Below are 23,647 nucleotides of genomic sequence, written 5' to 3' on the forward strand. Positions count from 1 at the left end.
AAAGCCAGTCAGTTATTCGCAAGAATTTTATATCTACATACATTTAATTTGTTTTGATCAATTTCACAAAAATTTGATATATAATTAACTTAAATTAATTAGTAGTTTTTCGAACATGGCCGGAGATACTACCGCGTCTCCTGATATTAAAATCTGTAACTTTTTTAAAGAATATTTTAAAATTCTTGCGACTATTTACGATTGAGAGATTCCTTTGGCCTGCGCTTTAAATAATCTATAAAAATTTTAAAAAACTATAAAACAGAAGAGCAAATGTAAATTTGTTGATATTTATATGTATTTTTTTTTACTAATTCAGACATAATCTCCTTACGAACTCTCCAAATATATTCAAAACTATAAACTCTAGTAATTAAGGGCGAATGAAAGTACAGCCTTAGTGTTGATACGCACAGTAATAAGAAGTGAATTTCTTCAAATTACTACTTTAATATTAGGTGTACAAAAAAGTTCTGAGTTTTAGATTTCATACAACCGAAATAACAATTTAAATTTTATATATCTTCCTTCCATTTTGCGGTTTTAAAGCGTTAACATTTGGCCTTCTAAAATGCCATACGGTTTGGCGTTTGATGCACATAAACTCAAAAATCAGTAGTGTTCACGATGGCAATAACAAAAGAGCATATTCGATTTTCCATCCACTTCGCGTTTCATCTGAAGAAAAATGCTGCAATGATTTGTGCTGCATATGGAAAGAACGCTGTAAAGTCATGCTACATGTAAAAGATGGTATCAAAAGTTTCGCCAAGGAGATTTCAGTCTTAAAGATGAATCGCGTGCTGGACGCCCTGAAAAGATTGAAACGGACGAATTGCAAGCACTGCTGGATATAAACTCTGCGCAAACTGAAAAGGAGCTTGCAGAACAGCTTGGCGTTACGCAGCAAGCCATTTCCGTACGATTACATACGAATAAAGATTGAATTTTACAAAAAAAAGCTCAGAACTTTTTTGTACACCTAATACATCGCGTGAAATAACAAATTTAGCTAATTTTCTAAATTTGTTATTTTGTAAAACTTGAAGAAATTCACCAACACTAACGCTATGCTCTTATTCGCTCTTAATTATTATATACAGTTTATAACTTTATATGTATAAATTCTTATACACAAGCGCGCTTTTATCAGACTACAGATTAATATTGAAATTGAAATTGAATTTAAGGAATCAGAAGAAAAAAACCAAGTTTAGTGAAAATTTTACTTTGATTGATTAAATTAAATTTCAATTTTAATCTTAATCTTAATCACTCTCTGATTTGATACGGGCATTATACAAGTTAATTTAAAATTATAATAAAATCTCGATTATTTGGTAACCCGATTATTTAACATTGTCTTAATTGTCTCATTTTTATCTAAAACATGTTTTTTTTAACAGAAAATAAAAAACCTCGATTATCCAACTTCTTTAATCTGATTCATATTAGGACGGATAATCGAGGTTATAACTGTAATTGCAATTAAATCCATGTTTCTTACGCTTGGTTTAATTAAAAATTACCTTATTGTTACATATGCTTATCTTCACGCATGCACACGATTTCATGGATGTTTTTGAATTGAAGATCAATAGCCAAACAGACAAACCTCATTTAAACAAAATATATGTATATAAAATTCAAATAATATTCCTTATCACTATACTTATTTATTCTGTTGAGCTATATAACTCACATTTATTTTAAAAAGTTGTAAAATTATTAATTAAAGTGAAGTATTTATGATATTTTCAAATAATTTAACATTTGTGATATTACATATTATATTTAGTTAGTAATATTTAATGTAGTATTTTTGATAATATTCTGTAACAACTTAACATAGCTTATAACAATTGTTAGAAGTATTAAAACTATTTAATGATTGTAATCACAGTTAACCATGCATAACTCACAAAGACAAGTAGCGACAATTGATTTAGAAAATTTGAAACAACGAAACTTATAAATAAAGTTAGCGATAACAGTTAAATTGGAAATAAAAGCCCATCATAGCTCTCCGCTGAAAGCGATCAGCGGGCAAGATCAATACGACGTATTTCGAAAAGATACTATGATCGCGGATATGCCTTTTCTTGTTTCTAGACTAGTGGATCGCGTAGGCCGTCTCTGGCCGAATTAATACCCGACTGGCCAACTCTGCATCACTTCATCAAGACGGAGGTTGGATCGATTCTCTATAAATCGAACTTCCCATCAATAATTTCATGTGATATTGACTATCTGTTGTGTCTGTCACTGTTGCCTCAACGGTCTCCGAAACTCGACGATCTGCCTATCTTCTTTCTTTGATTCGTTTATGAGCTCGCTCTTTCTCTGGACGATTCTCTTATATAAATTAATTATCTCGTTTTATAAATTCTACTACTATTTCTTCTGCCTTCGATTAATAAATTCTATTTTATTAATTACTTAAAATTAAAGTTACGTCGTTTCTGTTACATCTTCTGACTGAATATCTACCTATATTCTATAATATAACTTTCTAATTCTTCTCTTTTTTTATGAGAGAATATTCTGTTTAGAATTTGTTTGCAGGGATTCTAATCTGTGATAAGTTTTTCTTATTAAAAAAAATGCTAATTTACATAATAGGAAAAAATTATTTTCTCTTTTTAATTAAATTATTATTAATAAATAAAATTATAAGCTATATATTTAATATATTTTTTATTGAAAGATTTTTTAACTTTAATTAAATAAAATTAAATTAGAATATCAAATACAATATTTTAAGTTTATTTAAATTTATACATATATATATATATTTATTTGCAAGATGAGCAAAATTTAATATTAAACATTATTTATTTAATAGAATTAACTTTTTCAAAAATCTATTAATATTTTTTGATTAAAATGAGACTGATTAAAACATTAGCAAAAATATTCACAGTTGGATTCCTTTGCATAAAATATTATTTTTCTTCATCGGTGTCGTCTCTTGAATGTATCATAAGCAAAGCATTCTCCAGCAACTATTTTCTCGCGCATTTTGCTCAAACAGTAGCAGGTATTTTTATAATCTTTTTTTAAAGAAACCAACATGCTCTTTTTTCCTCAAAACCGTTTAACACTAGATCATACGCATGATCACAATAATAAGCATGATAAGTCATAGGCTTGAAGACAAGCTTATCAAGTCAATTCTGTCGACGAACGATCGACTGAACTTTTTGCAAATTTTTTCTCTAGAATCTCCTTCTAGAATCCCTTCTAGAAACTTCGTCTTCGTGCCTTTTTTCGTCCTCGCCCTCCGTTCTTCTGCTCGTACGGAGAGGCAGTGACGCTATTTTTCAAGTTTTTCGCCGATTTTTCCTACTTTTTTTGTAGCCTGGCAAAGCGATTGCTGTCGATGTTGAACAATACTACTACTGGATTTCTTCATTAAATCTCCGAATATGAGTTATGATTGATTGGTGGTATCTTTTTCGCAGAAACAAGAAAGTTTCCTGAAGCCACTGGTAGATCAGTATGCCAAGGAAGGCAAAGATAAGAAAGTTGTCTTCGAAGCGAACTTTTCGAAACCGAACTGCAAGCCGAAATGGTTCTTCCGAAAGGATGTAAGTATTCCTTCAGAAATATATAAATCACTATCTATATTATATATTTTTTATTTTTTCGAGCTATAAAAGAGTTGAGTAATTAATAAGATATATTACATTTTGTCATACATTCTATAATTAGAAAAACAGATTAAAGATTGAAGTAATTGACTGTTAATAATAATCATTTAATAAATAATAATAGTAATAATTTGTTGTTTATGTAGGAATTATTCCCATCGGCGAAGTACAAATTTAAAAACGAGGAGGATTGCTATCAGCTCATTATTACTGGACCCAAAGTCGAAGACACTGGAAAATATACGATCGAAATTGCTGGCGTATCCAACACAGCTTTCCTCAATGTAGATGGTATATAACATAGTTTGAACAAATCTTCTTTCTGAGAATCAAATTTTTACACTAAACAAATTTTATATTTTGAATTTCCTTTAATTTTAGAACCTGATCCAACGTATACCTTCATAAAACCATTATCGAAAAAAACCAGCGGCTTTACAAAGCATGAAGCTTACATGGAATGTACAGTTAGTTCTAATATAGCTCAAGTTGCCTGGTACAAAGGCAAAACAAAACTCGAGGTAATTCATTACGATGAAAATTCAAATAAATATTTAATATTTATAACGTTACAGTATTAAAAAATTTTTAATGTTATTTTTTAGGATGGAGACCAATATAGTATTTCCAAAGATATGTCTGGCGTGTGCCGATTGACGATCAGGAGCGCAACTCTTGAAGATAGTGATGAATACACTTGCAAAATAAACAAACAGACGGACAAGACCGAAACCATACTCACTATAGTCGGTAAGTATTATTTTAAAAAAATTACAACAAATTTTTTTTTAATTACAATATTTTATTTATTATACAACTTTGTCTAACATTTTAAATGTATATAAAATTTAATATTTTCTTTTCTTTAGAATATCCTTATAAGTTCGTTAAAGTGTTGAAACATCAGCAGTTGGTAGAAAAGGAAACCTTGACATTACTTTGCGAATTGGATGATGCTGCGGGTGAAGTCCAATGGTTCAAGGGTGACCAAGCAATCACGCCTGATAAAAGGTATTTTTTTTTTACGTAACTTTTTATTTTAAAAACATTTTTTTAATAAATAATTTCTGTGCTAGAGTGCAAATCAAGGAAGAAGGCAGGAAACGAAAGCTTATTATTAAAGATTGTAAAGTCACCGATGCCGGACTCTACTCTTGCGTGAGTAACGCAGACAAGACCGAAGCTGAAATTGTGATCAACTGTAAATATAACATTCTTTTGAGCTTTGATTGCTCTTAACAAAAAAGATCATATAGTTATGTACCTTCTCGTAAATTATAGATGCCAATCGCTTCAATAAGAAGTTGAAGGATACCATCGCGATTGAGAGAGAAAAACTAGTGCTAGATGTTGAACTTCAAGATCAGACCGCGCCAGCTGTATTCTACTTCAACGGCGAAAAGATCGAGCCTAATGAGAGAGTGGAAATTAAGAATTTGGGCGGCGGTAAGCACCAGTTGGTCTTCAATAAATTGGAAATGACGGACGATGGTGAAATCATGTGCGAGAGTGGTCAGCTAACGAGTAGTTGCAAGCTCACCGTGAAAAAGGGCGAAAGCAAGCCGATCGTTGACTTCCCTGACAAAGTTGAAGGACCCTGCAGCGCTCCGTTAGTCTTTGTCGTGCCTTTTAAAAGTAAGAATTCACATCTTGTATATAATGTGGTAAAATTTAACAACTTCAAAATGTATCGTAAAATGAAAAATTTATTTTTGAAATTTGCAGTTGATGGCACCAAGCAGAGTCAAGTGGAAGCGAAACTGATGAAAGATGGCAAACCTCTACCTCTCAAGGACGTTGAAATTGTCGTTGGCGAGGATAAAATCACGTATAGGATCAAGAAACCTCAACGCGAATCGTCTGGTATCTACCAGATTAAGATTGGTAATAACCAGGGTGAAGAAGTAAAGGATGTCAATATTGTTATGCAAGGTTTGTATTTTTATAAAAAAAATTTTTGTACATAAAATAATGTCTAAAATATTTTTTCTTATTTACAAACTATTTTTTAGATGTTCCATCTCCACCGTATGACGTTGAAGTTAATGAGATTTTCCAAAATTCCTGCGTTGTGTCCTTTAAACCGTCGAAGGATGATGGAGGCACACCCATTACGAAATATGTTATCGAACGTCTAGATCTGAGCTTGAAAGCTCAATGGGATAACGTGGGTGAAATCATGCCAGGTGAAAAATGTGTCTATAAAGTCGAAGATCTAATTGCAAAGAAGGAATACAAGTTCCGCATACGAGCAATGAATAAGCTCGGTTCCAGCGAACCGGCAATGTTTGGCAAGCCAGTCTTAGCCAAGGATCCATGGGGTAAATTTTATCGCAAATTAATTGATATTTTTATGTAGAAATTAATATGATTTTCTATGATATAAAATTTCTATCTTTTCAAAAAGAAAATTAAAGAAAATAACAAAATAATTTTAGATGTAAAAGTTAATTATAACAATTTAATCTCATGCACCATTATTTGGATTTTAATTTAGTAATTCGTAAATATAAATTAGAATAAAAGAAGTAAATCAAGATATCCTTGTATTTTTTAGACGAACCAGGCAAACCCACGAATGTCGACGTAACCGATTGGGATAAGGATCATGCTGATCTGACATGGACAAAGCCCGAAAATGACGGTGGTGCACCGATTACTGGCTATATAATTGAATACAAGGAGAAGTTCGGCAAAGAATGGGTAACGGGCAAGGAGATTGAGGGCGACGTGACTCAGGCGACTATTGATGGTCTCAAAGAAGGCACGCAGTACGAGTTCAGGATACGAGCAGTAAACAAGGCAGGTCCTGGTGAACCGTCTGACGCCACTAAACCAATTATTGCCAAGTGCCGATTTGTTAAACCGTACATCATCGGTGACGGTCTTACAAACTTAGTCGTTAAAAAGGGTCAAGTCATCAAGTACGATATCAAGTATGCTGGCGAGCCGGAACCAGAGGTGCACTGGTTCTTGGGCCAGAAGGAGATAGTCCAAGATACGGCCGAAAGAGTTACGATCGAAAAATATGAGAGAAATACTGTATTGACAGTTAGGAAGACCACCAGACCTGATTCCGGAAAATATAAATTAGTATTGACGAACAGTTCCGGCACCTGCGAGAGCATGGCTGACGTTGTTGTTCTTGGTAAGTCTACATATCAATCATCTTTTAATACCTTCGCAAAACTTTTTTTAAACTAAACAATTTTCTTAACTAACATTTTTCTTGCTTAAATGAAAATAAATTTGAAATGTATAATAAGTAATATATATTATATCAGTAAAATAAAGTAGTTTTATTAGTTAATTAAAAGAAATTAAAAATTTGAGAGTGAAACAGTTAATTTAAATTTATTGACAAAGAAATATTTATTTTATCGTCTGATTTTTTAATTGTAAAATATTAATTGAAACAGCTGTGTTACATAGTGTAAATTCATTATTTTTTTTACAGACAAACCGTCGATTCCACAAGGACCTCTCAAAGTAGAGGAAGTCCGCTCCGATCACGTTAAAGTCAAGTGGGATACGCCAGAGGATAATGGCGGTACCGATATCACGGGTTATGTATTGGAAAAGATGGATCTGGATACTGGACGATGGATTCCAGCCGGAGAAACTGGTCCCAACGAAAAGGTTTTCACGTTTTCTGGTCTAACGCCCAAAAAGAAATATAAGTTCCGTGTCAAAGCGGTTAATAAGGAAGGTGAATCCGAACCCCTGGAGGTCGAGGAAGCCATTCTCGCGAAAAATCCTTATGGTAAGGATATATCTAATATTTCTAATATAATTACTAGCCTTTTTGGATGGAAATAGATAATTAACAAAACTATTTCATACAGAGAAATTAATGTTTAAAATAAAATTTGACAATATAAATATCGTTAATTTAATTTGATTAACTCAATTGAATTACTGGTAATGAAGTGACGTTTTGTGTGTGTGTGTGAGTCAATTTTATATATTTTTGACAGACGAGCCCGGTAAACCTGGCAAGCCACAGATCTTTGATTATGATAACGTCAGTGTGTCTTTGAAATGGGAGAAACCACAGAGTGACGGTGGCAGACCGATCACTCACTATACTGTCGAGGTGAAAGACAAATTCGCCGTCGACTGGGTTGAGGTAATGAAGACCACGGACTCGACACCTGAGGCTAAAGTTGAAGGCCTTAAAGAAAAAATGGTGTATCAATTCCGCGTTCGCGCTCACAATAAGGCCGGTCCTAGCGAGGCAAGCGATCCCACAGACAATCATCTATGCAAACACCGGAATAGTAAGTTAAAGTTATTATGGTTCGCAAATCAGTCACATAAAATCGATGAAATTTCTAGTTATTAATAATAATTATTAAATGATTTTTTTACAACATTACTCCGTAATTCTTATATAAAGGTTATTCTAGTTACTTCTTAAATTTGGAAAAATTTTCAGTGAGACCGAGAATCGACCGAACCAATTTCAAATCAGTCATTATCAAAGCTGGTCGCACTCATAAATGGTCTGTGGATGTATCTGGTGAACCTCCGCCGGAGACCAGATGGATCTGGAGAGATAATATCCCATTAACTACCACCGAGCGCATTAAGATCGAGAATGTCGAATATCACACGGACTTTACGATCGTGAATGCAATGCGCAAGGATACCGGAAAGTATACACTTATTGCTGAGAATGCTAATGGCAAAGACGAAGAAACCGTCGAACTTACCGTACTCGGTAAGTCTAATTTTCATATTTATGTTTTGTTTTGCGACATCTTGTATATAAGGATAATAATTTACTAATATTTAATAAATTCGTTGATTAGTTTAAAATTTTATTATCTTATTTTTGTATCAGTTGCACGGATCAATTTTTAAACAAAAAAGAGTCTTAAAAAGAAGAGAATCTTTATAGCAAAATTTTTTCTTACAGGAAAACCAGATGCTCCTAAAGGACCTCTGGAAGTCAGTGATGTCACTAATACCTCGGCGAAGGTGAAATGGGAGAAGCCAGATGATGATGGTGGTGTGCCAATCAAAGAATACGAAATCGAGAAGATGGACACAAAGACCGGCAAATGGGTCAGGGTTGGTAAAGTGCCCGGAAATTCTCCGAACACTGAATTTGAAGTCACTGGCTTGAATCCCGGAAGCGAATACAAGTTCCGTGTAACAGCTGTCAATGACGAGGGTGATTCGGAGCCTTTAGAGAGTGAACGTGGCGTTATTGCCAAGAATCCTTATGGTATATTGATATTTTCCTTATACATAATTAAACAATATATCTAATACTTAATAGAATAATTTAAGAAACACATGTTGAAATTACTTTATTAATTAATTTATTTGATTATATAATATAAAGTAAATATTATATTTTAATTAAGTAGTTAACTAATACGTTTCAACTTTTTGTTTAATTATCTCTTTAAAATTTTAACTAAAAATTTATTTATTAAAATACAAAGTATTAAATATTAAGAAGTTGCAATATGTTCGACAAAAAAATATATAAAAATAATTTATCTTAGATACTTAGTATTACATCTATATTTTGATCTTAAATTAAAAATATAATTAGATTTTTAATTTAAATTCAAACGATTGTAATTATAGCGCTAAATGTAAAATATAGATAGATATTATAAATTTAAACATAAACTGAATAATTCTTTTTCAGATGAACCGTTGAAGCCAGGAACGCCCGAAATCACTGATTACGATAACGAATCCGTAAGCTTGAAATGGGCTCCACCAGAATTCGATGGAGGAGCGCCTATTGAAAAATATATTATCGAGAAAAAAGATAGGTATAAGCCCGATTGGGAAAAGGCTATCGAAGTTCCTGGAAATCAACTTGAGGGCAAGGTACCTGATTTAAAGGAAAGGGGCGAATATCAGTTCCGAGTCATTGCCGTAAACAAAGCTGGACCCTCGCCTCCGTCTGACGCATCGAAGATGCAGATCTGCAAACACAAAGCTCGTGAGTTCCATCAAATTATACCTAATATAATTACAATTAATACATGTTATATATTACATATATAAATTGAATTGAGGAAAAAGTATTTTTACATATATGTTGAAGGACCTTTGTTTTACAATATCTTCGTTAAAAATAAACGAATTTAAATTTTAAAATAGGGTTTTGAAGCATAACATCTCTTTCGCGCGCGCGAAAGGTTGCTACATTTTTTGAATTTCTGTGAGTTTAATATTTTTTACATATAAAAAAAACTATAAACTTAAGAAGATGAAAAATTTTCTTTTTATTTTGTGGGTCTTTCACGTGCTCAAAACAAATTTGTGAAAATTTTTGACTACTGAAAGCTTGATTTTGATTCCTCATAACTCCGTTAAAAATCATTATACTGCAATTAAAAAACAGATTCAAGCTGAAACTCTGTTTTGTCGAATGATATAATTGCAACGAAAATTTCGTAACAAATGATAGGAAAAGTTCTTTTATAAGGGTCTACAAGTTTGCTCCCGCCGTTTTCATATAGATAGTTTTATACCTGTAAAAACGGCGGGAGCAAACTTGTAGTTTTTTTTCCAACCCAATGTAAACATATAACAATTAATAGTATAATTAATTAAGAAAAAGAATATTGTAGAGAAACATTTAACTATTTATTTTTATCATAAAAAATAATATTTTATTATATAATTTCGCTCACTTTAGTGAAGCCGAGAATCGACAGAACGAACTTGAAACCGATTGTCGTGCGAGCCGGTAAGACAGTTAAGTACGACATTGATGTACACGGCGAACCACCGCCGGAGATCAAATGGTATCACGTCGGTAATGAAGTAAAATCCGGTGAGAATATCGAGATCGTCAATGTTGATTACAATACGAAACTCACTATCACCGACAGCCTGCGCAAAAATACTGGTTTATGGAAGATCAAGGCTGTCAACCCTCATGGCGAAGACGAGGCGGAAGTTGAAGTGACGATATTATGTGAGTAGCAAAAATATAAAGTTTTTCTAACACTGTAAAATATATTTTATAGAATATAAATTATAAAATTCTTTTATGTTTATATTTTAAATTATTGCATTAATGTTTCTTGTGTACAGCGGCTCCCGGAAAACCAAAAGGGCCGCTCAAAGTGGCGGATGTCACAAAGAACAGCTGCAAACTCAAATGGGACAAACCGGAAGACGATGGTGGCAAACCGGTCACTGGATATCAAGTGGAGAAATTGGATAAATCAACAGGCAGATGGATACCAGTCGGTCGTACCGCAGATACCGAGATGGATGTAAAAGGTCTTCAGGAAGGACACGAGTATGAGTTTAGAGTAAAAGCTCTGAATGAAGAAGGAGAATCGGAGCCACTTGTGTCAGACGGTTCTACACTTGCAAAGAATCCTTATGGTAAATGAAATAGTAATGAATAAAAAAATTAAAAAATGTTTATTAAAGTAAATTATCCAAAAGTAAAAATTGATATTATGCAATAACTCTCTAAAAAAGTACACCAGTTATTATATATTAAAGTATAATTTAATATAAAATAAATGCAATAATTTATTGTATCATTTTTACAGCTTAATTAAAATATTCTGCAATATTACTTAATATTGCAATATTTTTTGTAGCAATATTAAATCAAATGTTTTTTTTTACAGATGTTTCAAGCAAGCCTGGCACACCGGAATTCGAAGATTGGGACGTTGATCGCGTTGATCTTAAATGGGAACCTCCTAAAAATACTGGCGGTGCGCCGATCACCGGTTACATTATTGAAAAGAAGGAGAAACCTTCCTCACAATGGGAAGAAGCTCTTGTCACTGACTCGCCACAACCAAAAGGTCGTGTTACCGGCTTGAAAAAGGGTTCCACTTATCAGTTCCGTGTTCGTGCTGTTAACAAGGCTGGACCATCAGAGCCTAGCGACCCGACCAAGCCGCACGTTGCAAAAGCAAGATACCGTTAGTATTTTAATTTGATTAATAAACTTTAATTAAATATAACTTATCATTATATACAAAAAGCTTAAAATATTTGATAATTATAAATTAGAAAAATTATATCGTATAATTACATATACGATATGTATAACCTTATAAAAATAATGTTAAATTTATTAAAATTTTTTTTTATATGATTTGAGAATTAAGATTTCTAACACTAAAATTTAATTTATCATATTTCATATAAAATAAAAAACAATAAATATTAAATTAACATTTTATTACAAAATAATTTAAGTAATATTATATAAAAATGTTTTTTATAGTGAAACCGCACATCAATCGTGATAAGCTACAGACTATCAAAGTAAGAGCAGGTCAACTAGTGAAGTTGGAAGTTGATGTCGAAGGTGAACCTCCTCCAACAGTTACATGGAGTTTTGCCGGTGCACCCCTTCAAACTGGAGCCAATGTTAAAATTGATAACGAAGACTACCTCACTAAGATTCAGTTATCAAATACCAGTCGAAAGTTAACTGGAAAATATACTATCAAGGCTGTGAACGATTCCGGACAAGATGAGGCCGATGTAGAAATTAATATTCTTGGTAAGTAAACTTAAATATACCATATGTATAGGTATGTTGCACCAATATCTTTATTTTTAACTTAAATAAAACGAAATTTTATGTATTTTATAATATTTTATTTTATATATATATATATGGGGCATTCCATCCCAAGTGTGCCACTCGAAAACTTTTGGATTTTTTATTTGGCTGAAATTTTGATATATTATAGTACCCATCGCAAGAAGCTACCATGATTTTTTTCGAATTTTTTTATCAACACGGTCATGAGATATGAATTTTTTTTCAAAATTCGCAATTTTCAAATGCCTATAACTTTGCGAAAAATAATCCAAATAAAACGTTCTTTTTTTTTAAATTGTGTGTTTTGTTCTCTAGATTTAAAAAAAAAAATATCAAGAAAAGTTTCAACATTGTTTTTTAATTTTTTTTTAATTTAATGTAAAAAAATTATTAATTTTTTAAAGTATGACACGTTTAATTAAAAAAAAAAAATATCAAGAAAAGTTTCAACATTGTTTTTTAATTTTTTTTTAATTTAATGTAAAAAAATTATTAATTTTTTAAAGTATGACACGTTTAATTAAAAAAAAAATTCTCATAAAAACTTAGATTTATTTGATGATTATTAAGACTAATTTGATCGTGGGTAAATTTTTCCTTCTATTCTTTTCGAATTAATTTTTTTTCAATTTTGCATTTTTTTATACTATAAAATAGATATAAACTCGTGACATTTTCATTTCCTAAAATTTTCGATTTATTCTCAATGTAATAACTTATTTTTATATATTTACCTATTTAAAAAAAAAGTGTTTTCGTGATTGATATTACTTTTATACTAAAATTACCTATCGTTTTCTTATTATGAATTTTTTTACAATATAATTTTTTATTTTTATAAATTGTTATTATTGTTCAATCTTATTTGTAAGAGTACGGCTTTAAGTTTTCGAATGGCACACTTGGGATGGAATGCCTCATATATACGTATACCAAATACTTTATTTCATGTTGAAATAAGAAATGCATAATAATATAAATAAATTTTTCAACATATTTTTTAATATGAAATAATAAATATGTAAAGTAATACAAATTATATTAGACTAAATTACTAAACTAAATGTACAATTATATAACATAATATATATTTATATTGTAAAACTTATTATGTAATTTTATAGACAAGCCTGGAAAGCCAGAGGGACCTCTAGAAGTGACCGACGTGCACAAGGAGGGCTGCAAATTGAAATGGAGCAAGCCAAAAGACGATGGTGGACTACCTCTGTCTAGTTATATAGTAGAAAAAATGGACGTAACGACAGGTCGTTGGGTACCAGCCGGTATCGTGGATCCTGATAAAACTGAACACGCAGTTACCGGTTTGGAACCTGGCCATAAGTACGAATTCCGTGTGAAGGCTGTGAACGAAGAAGGAGAATCAGACCCTTTGCAAACTGACGTTGGCATCGTAGCTAAGAATCCATACGGTATAGTATCTAATGATTAATGATTATACAATGTTCATATATTATACATATTTATTTTTATACGTTATTCTATTTTCGATTAAATAATTTTAGATACATCTGTAACATGTAAATATTTTTCTTATTTTTTAGAAAAATTGATAATTAAAAATGTATAAATAAAATTTTTTTACAGATGTATCAAACATTGTTTAATAATTATAAATAATATTTATTGCTTGTTTCTCTTTCTAATAATAAATAAACAATTATATCAAACATTATATTACGATACAATATCAAACAAAGAAGACGCGCGATTTAAAAATCTATTAATTTTATTATATCGTTTATTTTATAATTTTTTTAATTATTAAAAGAGAACAGGAAAGCTTACGGCATACTTTATGGAATATTTTAGATGCTCCAGCGGCGCCTGGACTTCCAGAGATTGTCGATTGGTCGGAGAATATGGTGAAGCTCAAGTGGGAACCTCCAATAAGGGACGGAGGTGCACCAATTACTGGGTATATCATCGAGATGAAAGATAAATTTGGTACTAATTTCGTCAAGGCTGCTGAAGTGCAAGGGCCCGTATGTACTGGTACAGTTCCACGTTTAGAAGAAGGCAATCAGTATCAATTCAGAGTACGTGCCGTTAATAAAGCTGGACCTGGTGAACCTAGCGAAGCTACCAATCCGCACACCGCTAAAGCTCGTTGGCGTAAGTATTATTACTTTATTTGAATACATTATATAGTCTTTTAGTCAATCCAAAAAGATTGAAAATATAAAAAGGATATCGCATTAAAAAAATTATTCTATTAATAATATTTTATGTAAAAATATATATTTATTAGAATTTATTTAAATTCGACTTTTATTATTATATATAAAAGGACAGATTTTTATCGATATTTAATTTTTTTCATTTTTATTTTAAAGTGAAACCGTATATCGATCGCACGAATCTGCAACCCATAACGGTAAAAGTTGGTCTTACCGTAACGCTGGATGTAAACATAATTGGCGAACCGCCGCCAAAAGTCACTTGGACCTTCAAAGATAAAGAACTCGTATCGGACGACACGATACGAATCGACAATGTTGATTATAATACAAAATTCTTTATACTAAAGACTAAACGCGTACACACCGGCAAATACGTGATCAATGCAAAGAACGAAGTCGGCGAAGATACTGCTGAAGTAGAAATCACTGTTCTTGGCAAGCCCAGCAAACCAAAAGTAAGAATTTTTAACATTATATTATTAATAATTATTTTGAATATTATTAATAATTAATAAGCTTTGTCTTCATAATCTAATTATACCTCATTTATAATTCAGGGTCCCTTGGAAGTGAGCGATGTTAACAAACATGGCTGTAAACTTAAATGGGACAAACCGGAAGATGACGGTGGTGCACCAGTTGAATATTATGAGATCGAGAAGCTGGATCCTCTTACAGGACAATGGGTACCGTGTGGCCGTAGTACAGAACCTGAAGCGACCATCACAGGATTGCAGGAGGGTAAACCATACAAATTCCGCGTGAAGGCTGTCAATAGAGAAGGAGAATCCGATGATCTGGAAGCTGACAAGTCTATTATAGCCAAAAATCCATTCGGTATGTATTTAAACTTTGGAAAATTTGAATTTGTAACTTAGAAACTTAATTATTTTCGGTTTTAGACGAACCGGGTAAGCCTGGCCGACCAGAGCTCAAAAACTGGGATAAAGACTTCGTCGACCTCGAATGGACTCCTCCTAAGGATGACGGTGGTGCGCCTATCGAAAAGTATATCGTGCAGATGCGAGACAAAGAAGGTAGACAATGGGTGGACGTTGCTAAAGTTCCGGGAGACCGAACGGCCGCTAAAGTGACTGATGGTATCCAAGAGGGTCACGAATACGAGTTCAGAATTGTGGCGGTCAATAAAGCTGGACCTGGCGAACCCAGCGATACTTCAAAAAGCGTTGTGGCCAAACCTCGATTTTGTAAGCGTCGTATATATATTATTTCTTATTTGTTAAATAATTTTATTGTTAAATAAATTTATGTCTTTAGTATGATAACAATTATATCTAACTAATTTTACTGTCTGTTCATATATAGTGGCACCGCATATTGATCGTAAAAACCTCCATAAGAAAGTCATGCGAATTGGTCAGATGCTGCGACTTGAGGCTGATATCAAGGGTGAACCACCACCAGTTGTTACATGGAAACTTAAGGATACGGTGCTGAAGAGCATGGACCGATTAAAGATTGAGAACGAGGATTATCATACTATGTTCATCCTCAATAAGCTTCAGCGCTCGGACACCGGCACGTACACCGTCATCGCCAAGAATGACAGTGGTACTGATCAAGTCGACGTCGAACTTCAGGTTTGTACGACAATTGCTTTGCAAATTAAGAATGTGAAATTGTTTGTTAGAGCATCCTTTATTAAATATAATTGATCATTTGTTTGATGTTTAACAGGTTCTAAGTAAGCCCGGCAAACCAAAAGGACCTCTTGAAGTATCGGATGTAACGGCCGAGGGTTGTAAGCTAAAATGGGATAAACCCGATGACGATGGTGGTGAACCGGTTGATCATTATGTTATCGAAAGGATGGATGTGGACACAGGACGTTGGGTACCATGCGGTACCAGCAAAACTCCAGAGGCAGACGTATCCGGTCTAAATGAGGGCAAGGATTATCAATTCCGTGTCAAAGCTGTCAATTCAGAGGGTGAATCCGAACCTCTAGAAACGTCCATACCGACAACTGCTAAAAATCCTTATTGTAAATATCTCATTTTTATTATTCCTTACAATTAATTTTTTAAAATTTTGTTAATGATATTGTAACATCTTAGAAAATATACTCTTACAATAAAATATTTATAAAACATTAGAAATCTCACCAAATCTCACAAAATATTTTTAAACATTTATTTCTAATTACACAGCTGAACCCGATGCGCCCGGCAAACCCGAGTTGAAGGACTGGTCAAAGAATCATGTTGACTTGAAATGGAAAGCCCCGAAGAAAGATGGCGGTGCTCCCATTGAAAAATATATCATTGAAAAGAAAGATCAGTACGGTAAATGGCAGAAAGCCGCGGAAGTTCCGGGTAACAAAACCGAAGCCAAAGTGCCAGATCTTGTGGAGGGTCAAAAATATCAATTCCGAGTTAAGGCCGTGAACAAAGGTGGCCAGAGCAAGCCCAGCGAGCCCAGTGAAACCTTGACTGCCAAGGATCGTTACGCTGCGCCCAAGATCGACCGCACAAATCTAAAGGATATTACAATCAAGGCCGGTAATGTAATTCGACTGGACGTTAAAGTTACGGGTGAACCGCCGCCAAGTAAGACCTGGTTCTTGAACAAGGCCAAGCAGGAATCCGACAACGTCTTGACTATCGAAACGGAGGATTACAAGACCAAGTTTGTGGTCTCATCGGCGACCAGGGCGCATTGTGGTACGCTGACTTTGAAGGCAGAAAACAGTTCCGGCAAAGATGAGGCGTCTATCGAGATCCTGGTACTAGACAAACCTAGCAAACCTGAAGGACCGCTCAAGGTTTCTGATGTACATAAGGAGGGCTGTACTCTCAAGTGGAATCCACCAGCGGACGATGGTGGTGCACCTTTAGACCATTATGTAGTCGAGAAAATGGATACAGAAACCGGTAGATGGATACCTGTCGCACGCACCAAGGAACCCACGATGGTGGTAGAAAACTTAGTGCCCGGACAGGAATACAAGTTCCGAGTTGCAGCTGTAAACGCGGAAGGTGAATCTGAACCATTGGAGACCGAATATGGAATCGTCGCCAAGAATCCATTTGGTGAGATTTCTATAATCTTTTAAAGCTATCTTTTTATTTAACTTCGAATTATTTAAATTTTTTATATTAAAATTTTTCACGACAAATATATCACATAAATAAAATTTTTATTTTCTTGTTCTCCATTACTTATTCAAAATTAATTTAAAAAAATTTTTAATTGCTTTACACAGTATTGTAAAGCACATTATAGTAAAGCAATTAAAATTTTTTTTTAATTAAGAAAACTTTAACATATATAGTTATTGATTATTTATACTTCTTGAAATTAGTCCTTGAAATTTTTTATCCTGCATTTCTCAGTTCAGATATAAGTATATAACAACAGTTTTATTTATACCACAGATGAACCTGGTGCACCAGGACGTCCGGAGGCGACTGATTGGGACAAGGATCACGTAGATCTGCGATGGACTCCACCGTTAAAAGACGGTGGATCTCCAATCACCGGATACGTGATCGAGAAGCGGGAGAAGGGCGCACCCAAGTGGATCAAGGCGTGCGAGACTGGGCCGGATTGCAAAGGCCGCGTCGACAATCTCGACGAGGGTGTCGAATACGAATTCAGGGTCAAGGCCATTAACGCTGCCGGTCCCGGTGAACCGTCCGATGCTAGCAAACCGATTACCGCCAAGAGTCGAAGACGTGAGTTCATAATTAAATATTCTTCCGTTAAATAATCTTTAGAACACATAAATAGTTTCTTCTCAATAAATAAAATCTTAAATTACAGATTAAAACAATTTTTTTAATGTAAAAATTTTTTATGTAAATATTTTTGTTAAAAAATAAAATTTAAAAAAATTTTAACAGGTACGAAGAATAGATATATTAATTATAATATTATTTCTTTTGATTGTCTAGTCCCGCCGAAGATTGATAGACGAAATTTACGCGATATAACTGTGCGTGAAAACGAAGCGTTTCACTTTGACGTTAAAATTATTGGAGAACCACCGCCAGACGTCACGTGGGTAATCAACAATAAGAGCATCCAGCAAACCACACATCGCAGAATACAGAATGTACCTTACAATAGCAAGTTCTTCAACGATAAGCCCGAACGCAAGGATAGTGGTACTTATAAGATCACAGCAATCAATCAGCATGGTTCCGATACTGCCGAAGTCGAAGTCACCGTTGTTTGTGAGTAATTTTTATAAGTTAGTGTTTTACAAATTCTATATAATTAAAGAAAACAATTATGAGTCTATAATAAATAAACTATGTTATCTGTTGTTTTTCTCTTTGTCATTAAATATAATATGAAAATATTTAATATGTAATAATCTGTAATAAAAATTCATTCTTCGTTTATAGTTTTATTTTTTTACTTACTTAACAATTTAATCTAAATTTTGTTTATTTATCAGCCAAGCCTGGCAAACCAGAAGGACCATTGGAAGTATCTGATGTACACAAAGAAGGATGTACGCTTAAATGGAAGAAACCTAAGGACGACGGTGGAGAACCAATTGAGGGCTATCTCGTGGAGAAGTTCGATCCAGAAACTGGTGTCTGGCTACCAGTTGGTAAAACTACTGGACCCGAGATGAAGGTTGAAGGACTTACACCTGGACATGAGTACAAGTTCCGAGTCAAAGCACTTAACAAGGAAGGAGAGTCTGAACCATTGGAAACCTTTAGCTCCATCGTAGCGAAAGATCCGTTCAGTAAGTGGAATACTTGTTATAATTTTTCAAAATAATAAAATTTTAAAATGTTTTGAATAAATAATATAATGTGTATGTATGTGTTTTGCGCACCCGTGCGCACGCGCTTTTCATATAATATCTTTGGTAAATATAGTTTTATTTACTTTTAATTTTCATTTCTACTTTTCATAGCATATTATAACATATAAAAATAGTATTTTACTCATTATAACTCTATATTTTTTTATAACATTAATTGTCAATTTTGTTATAATAATTAACTTTTACAGCTATACCAACTGCACCTGGAGCACCGGAACCGGTTGATTGGACAGCTAATCAGGTTGAACTCGCCTGGAAAGAACCTGTCAGCGACGGTGGCTCGCCTATTACAGGCTACATTATTGAGAAGAAAGATAAATACAGCACCATGTGGGAGAAGGCTTTGGAGACCGGGACACCGGTCGCAAAAGCTTTGGTACATGGTCTAATAGAAGGCAATGATTATCAATTCCGCGTGATTGCCGTAAACAAGGCTGGTCAATCGGAGCCCGGTGAAGCTAGCAAGACGTTTACTGCTAAGCCGCGTTTCTGTAAGTATTTATAATATATTTCAACTTTTTAAATTTTTTCTTGCTATAATAATAATTCATAGTTGATTTGATTATAATTTTCCTTTAGATAAGTTATATATATATATGTACAAATAATTAAAAAATATTTTCTTATATATAATCTTATAATAAATCTATTTAATAATAGGCATACGTATCTGAAATCTTAATTAGACACGCAATCAATCATAACAGGATAATAATCCTTGTACGTTTGCCATTAAAACGTACGCATGTTCCAAAAATAATTTCAATGAACCGCGTGCTTATCTAAATCTGATATTGGCATCTAATCAATCTATTATATGTCACAGTGGCCCCGAAGATTGACAGGCGCAATTTGAGGGACGTTACTCTGTCCGCTGGCTCGATGCTGAAATTCGACGCCAACGTAATCGGCGAGCCACCGCCACATATCGAGTGGCGTTACGGCGCAATACCGCTTCATTCCGATCGCAAGGTGCAGATCGACAACATCGACTACAATACCAAGTTTAGCATACGTCCAGTATCGCGGGACGACAGTGGCGATTACACTGTCACCGCTAGCAATTCATCGGGCAAGGATTCGGTGACGGTGCAGGTGACGGTGACGGACAAGCCGACGCCGCCTGAAGGACCGCTTCAAGTGTCGGATGTGCATAAGGAAGGATGCAAGTTGAAATGGAAGAGACCTAAAGACGACGGCGGTACGCCCATCGAGTACTATCAAGTGGACAAGATGGACCCGGAGACCGGATGTTGGGTACCTTGCGGACGTTCTACCGAACCAAGTAAATGACCAGATTAATTAATTGAAAAAAAAACTGATACAATATTTCCATTAAATTTCATTTAAACGATGTAAAATCATTCTTGCTTCTATTATTTTTTTGTATTTTATATAAAGCGTTTCAAATTTCTTCATTTTTCAGTGATAAAATTTTCCTGATATAAATTCACTATTTTTAAATACATAAATTCCTTTATAATATTGATATAACATGTCAAATGAATTTATTTATTATAGCTCTCGAGGTGATAGGCCTAACACCTGGTAAGGAGTATCTCTTCCGGGTAGCTGCGGTCAATGCCGAAGGCGAATCCAAACCTTTAGAAGCGGAGCAGACGATAGTAGCCAAAAATCCATTCGGTACGTTAATCAAACGTATATTAAAATTATACAAAACATCGTGATAAATATAAATTACGAAACATAATTTAAAAAATGTTATTCTTAATTGGAGAGAAACTTTTATTTTTATGTTCAGACGAACCCGGCAAACCAGGTGATCTTCGAGCCACTGACTGGGATAAAGACCATGTCGATCTGAAATGGACCCCACCGGAGAATGATGGCGGTTCACCGATTACTGGTTACGTGATTGAAAAGAAAGACAAGTACGGCGAATGGGAGAAGGCACTGGAGGTGCCTGCAGATGAAACATCCGCTACAGTACCTGATCTTATTGAAGGTCAGCCGTACGAGTTCCGTGTGCGTGCCGTAAACAAAGCTGGACCTGGTGAACCGTCGGACGCTACACCGACTATCATCGCCAAACCACGCAATCTAGCGCCCAGGATTGATCGTACCAACCTGATTGAAGTGAAAATCAAAGCCGGCCAAAACTTCAACTTTGATTGTAAGGTAACGGGCGAGCCACCGCCAACTACCAAATGGATGCTGAACGGCAAGGAGGTTCGACCGACTGATCGTGTCAAAGTTAAGCACGTGGATTACAACACCAGTCTGAACGTGCGGATGGCTACGCGTGCGGAATCAGGCAAATACACTGTCATTGCTGAGAATATTAACGGCCGAGATGAGGCGGTCGTCAAAGTGACAGTGCTGGATAAACCGAGCCCGCCTCAAGGTCCACTTCGCGCATCTGATGTACACGCCGAGGGCTGTAAGCTCACATGGAAGCCGCCCGAGGATGATGGTGGACAGCCAGTTGATAAATATGTCGTGGAAAAGATGGACGAGGCCACAGGTCGTTGGGTGCCGGCTGGAGAGACTGATGGACCGGAAACGAGCTTGCAAGTGGAAGGCCTGACGCCAGGGCACAAATACAAGTTTAGAGTGCGAGCAGTCAACAAGCAAGGCAAATCCGAGCCTCTCACCGCCATGCAAGGCATCGAAGCGAAGAATCCCTTCGGTAAGAAAAACATTTGCTATAACAATTTTTAATAATAAGTTTATGAATTTGTGAACAAAAATTTAAGTGCGTCATATATTTTCAATATAATTATTATAATTACTCGTAATTTATATTCCAATATTTGCAAGCGAAAATATCAATATTATATTTTCACATTTTTTATATTATTTTATTTTTTGTAGACGAACCAGGGAAACCGGGTACACCCGAGGTGATTGATTATGACAGAGACTTCGTTGAGCTTCAATGGAGTCGCCCTGAGGAAGATGGTGGATCACCAATTACCGGTTACGTTATAGAGAAACGCGACAAATACAGTCCGATTTGGGAGAAATGTGCAGAAATTGATGGCGACACGAACCGTGGCAGAGTCGACGACCTGGTCGAGGGAACTCCATACGAATTTCGCGTAAGGGCCGTCAACAAGGCTGGTCCTGGCGAAGCTTCGGAAGCGTCCAAGTCCCATATAGCGCGACCGAAGAATCGTAAGTATTTACAAAGAATTTATTAAATTTTGTATATATTTATAAAAATTAAATTATTTTAAAATATTCTTATAACTTAGAAGTTTAAGAAACAAAAAACTGACTAAAAATATTTGGTAGGTATTGTATTTACAATTTAATAACGTACCTATAATTAATTATATATTTTGTATTCAGTTCCACCAAAGATCGACAAGAAGTACATGCTGGACGTGAAAGTGCGCGCTGGCAGTTTCTTCGACTTCGATGTACCGGTAACTGGCGAACCGCCACCAAGCAAGGAGTGGTCGCTAAAGGATGCCATAGTAATGGCAAATGATCGTATTAAGATCATCAATGAGGATTACAATACTAAGGTGCGCGTAATGGAGGCGAAACGTTCCGATTCCGGTGTCTATACGCTTGTAGCCAAGAATGTGAATGGCAAGGACTCTGCTACATTAACAGTAAACGTACTGGATGTACCTTTGCCACCAGAAGGTCCGCTGAAGATCGACAACGTCACTAAAAACGGCTGCACTTTGAAGTGGCGGCCGCCTAAGGATGACGGCGGTTCTGAGATACAATACTATCAGGTTGAGAAAATGGACACGGAAAATATGCGATGGGTGCCTGTGGCTGAGGCTAACACCACTTCAGCGCAGGTGGGCCACCTGATTGAGGGGCACGACTATCAGTTCCGCGTACGAGCGGTCAATAAGCAGGGTGAATCTCAGCCATTGACGGGAATGGACACTATCACTGCCAAGGATCCGTTTGCCAGGCCAGACAAACCTGGTACGCCGGTTGCCACCGACTGGGACAAAGATCATGTGGATTTGGAATGGGCACCACCCAAGAAAGACGGCGGATCGCCCATAACCAGCTACATTATTGAAAAACGGCCTCGTTTTGGACAATGGGAAAAGGCCGCCGAGATACCTGGAAACAAGACTAGCGGCAGAGTACCTGACCTGACCGAGGGTCAGGAATACGAGTTCAGAGTCATTGCCGTGAACAAGGGCGGACCTGGTGAACCATCCGAAGCATCGGCGCCAATTGTTGCTAAGCCTCGTTTCAGTAAGTTTAAATTTCTTTCTCGTAATTAATAATTGAATTATTAAAAAAATTTTTATTATAAAAATATATAAAATATTTTCGTATTTTCGCAAGCTATTTTTTTTAATGCACATTTTTCTCGCATGAAAGCTTCTGAGAAATAAAGATTTTTATAATTTGTTTTCTTTCTAACAATTGGAGATGTTTTTTCTTTGTTAACTATATTGCCTTCATCGTTTCT

The 23,647-nt window shown here is 34.9% G+C and overlaps 1 protein-coding gene across 22 annotated transcripts in view; it reads left to right on the forward strand.

The window, feature by feature from the left end:
* bent (projectin protein bent) overlaps window positions 1-23,647 on the forward strand; it is a 93,751-nt gene that overhangs the window by 50,915 nt on the left and 19,189 nt on the right. For all 22 annotated transcript variants that reach the window (XM_018551039.1, XM_018551042.1, XM_018551043.1 and 19 more), the window contains 36 exons: window positions 3,465-3,590; window positions 3,800-3,944; window positions 4,035-4,174; window positions 4,259-4,403; window positions 4,523-4,664; window positions 4,730-4,854; window positions 4,935-5,288; window positions 5,379-5,585; window positions 5,666-5,974; window positions 6,211-6,801; window positions 7,111-7,416; window positions 7,631-7,933; window positions 8,092-8,376; window positions 8,575-8,886; window positions 9,322-9,624; window positions 10,327-10,608; window positions 10,728-11,027; window positions 11,282-11,584; window positions 11,893-12,174; window positions 13,344-13,649; window positions 14,050-14,352; window positions 14,574-14,875; window positions 14,978-15,257; window positions 15,323-15,628; window positions 15,747-16,021; window positions 16,119-16,425; window positions 16,592-17,473; window positions 17,819-18,118; window positions 18,338-18,619; window positions 18,847-19,146; window positions 19,419-19,721; window positions 20,057-20,515; window positions 20,752-20,874; window positions 20,993-21,880; window positions 22,066-22,368; window positions 22,546-23,427. In XM_018551039.1, coding sequence (XP_018406541.1) covers window positions 3,465-3,590; window positions 3,800-3,944; window positions 4,035-4,174; window positions 4,259-4,403; window positions 4,523-4,664; window positions 4,730-4,854; window positions 4,935-5,288; window positions 5,379-5,585; window positions 5,666-5,974; window positions 6,211-6,801; window positions 7,111-7,416; window positions 7,631-7,933; window positions 8,092-8,376; window positions 8,575-8,886; window positions 9,322-9,624; window positions 10,327-10,608; window positions 10,728-11,027; window positions 11,282-11,584; window positions 11,893-12,174; window positions 13,344-13,649; window positions 14,050-14,352; window positions 14,574-14,875; window positions 14,978-15,257; window positions 15,323-15,628; window positions 15,747-16,021; window positions 16,119-16,425; window positions 16,592-17,473; window positions 17,819-18,118; window positions 18,338-18,619; window positions 18,847-19,146; window positions 19,419-19,721; window positions 20,057-20,515; window positions 20,752-20,874; window positions 20,993-21,880; window positions 22,066-22,368; window positions 22,546-23,427 — 11,761 coding nt within the window. The remainder of the gene's footprint in view (window positions 1-3,464; window positions 3,591-3,799; window positions 3,945-4,034; window positions 4,175-4,258; window positions 4,404-4,522; window positions 4,665-4,729; window positions 4,855-4,934; window positions 5,289-5,378; window positions 5,586-5,665; window positions 5,975-6,210; window positions 6,802-7,110; window positions 7,417-7,630; window positions 7,934-8,091; window positions 8,377-8,574; window positions 8,887-9,321; window positions 9,625-10,326; window positions 10,609-10,727; window positions 11,028-11,281; window positions 11,585-11,892; window positions 12,175-13,343; window positions 13,650-14,049; window positions 14,353-14,573; window positions 14,876-14,977; window positions 15,258-15,322; window positions 15,629-15,746; window positions 16,022-16,118; window positions 16,426-16,591; window positions 17,474-17,818; window positions 18,119-18,337; window positions 18,620-18,846; window positions 19,147-19,418; window positions 19,722-20,056; window positions 20,516-20,751; window positions 20,875-20,992; window positions 21,881-22,065; window positions 22,369-22,545; window positions 23,428-23,647) is intronic.

The sequence above is a fragment of the Cyphomyrmex costatus genome, unplaced genomic scaffold (assembly GCF_001594065.2).
Source record: "Cyphomyrmex costatus isolate MS0001 unplaced genomic scaffold, Ccosl1.0 scaffold133, whole genome shotgun sequence".
Lineage (NCBI taxonomy): Eukaryota > Metazoa > Arthropoda > Insecta > Hymenoptera > Formicidae > Cyphomyrmex > Cyphomyrmex costatus.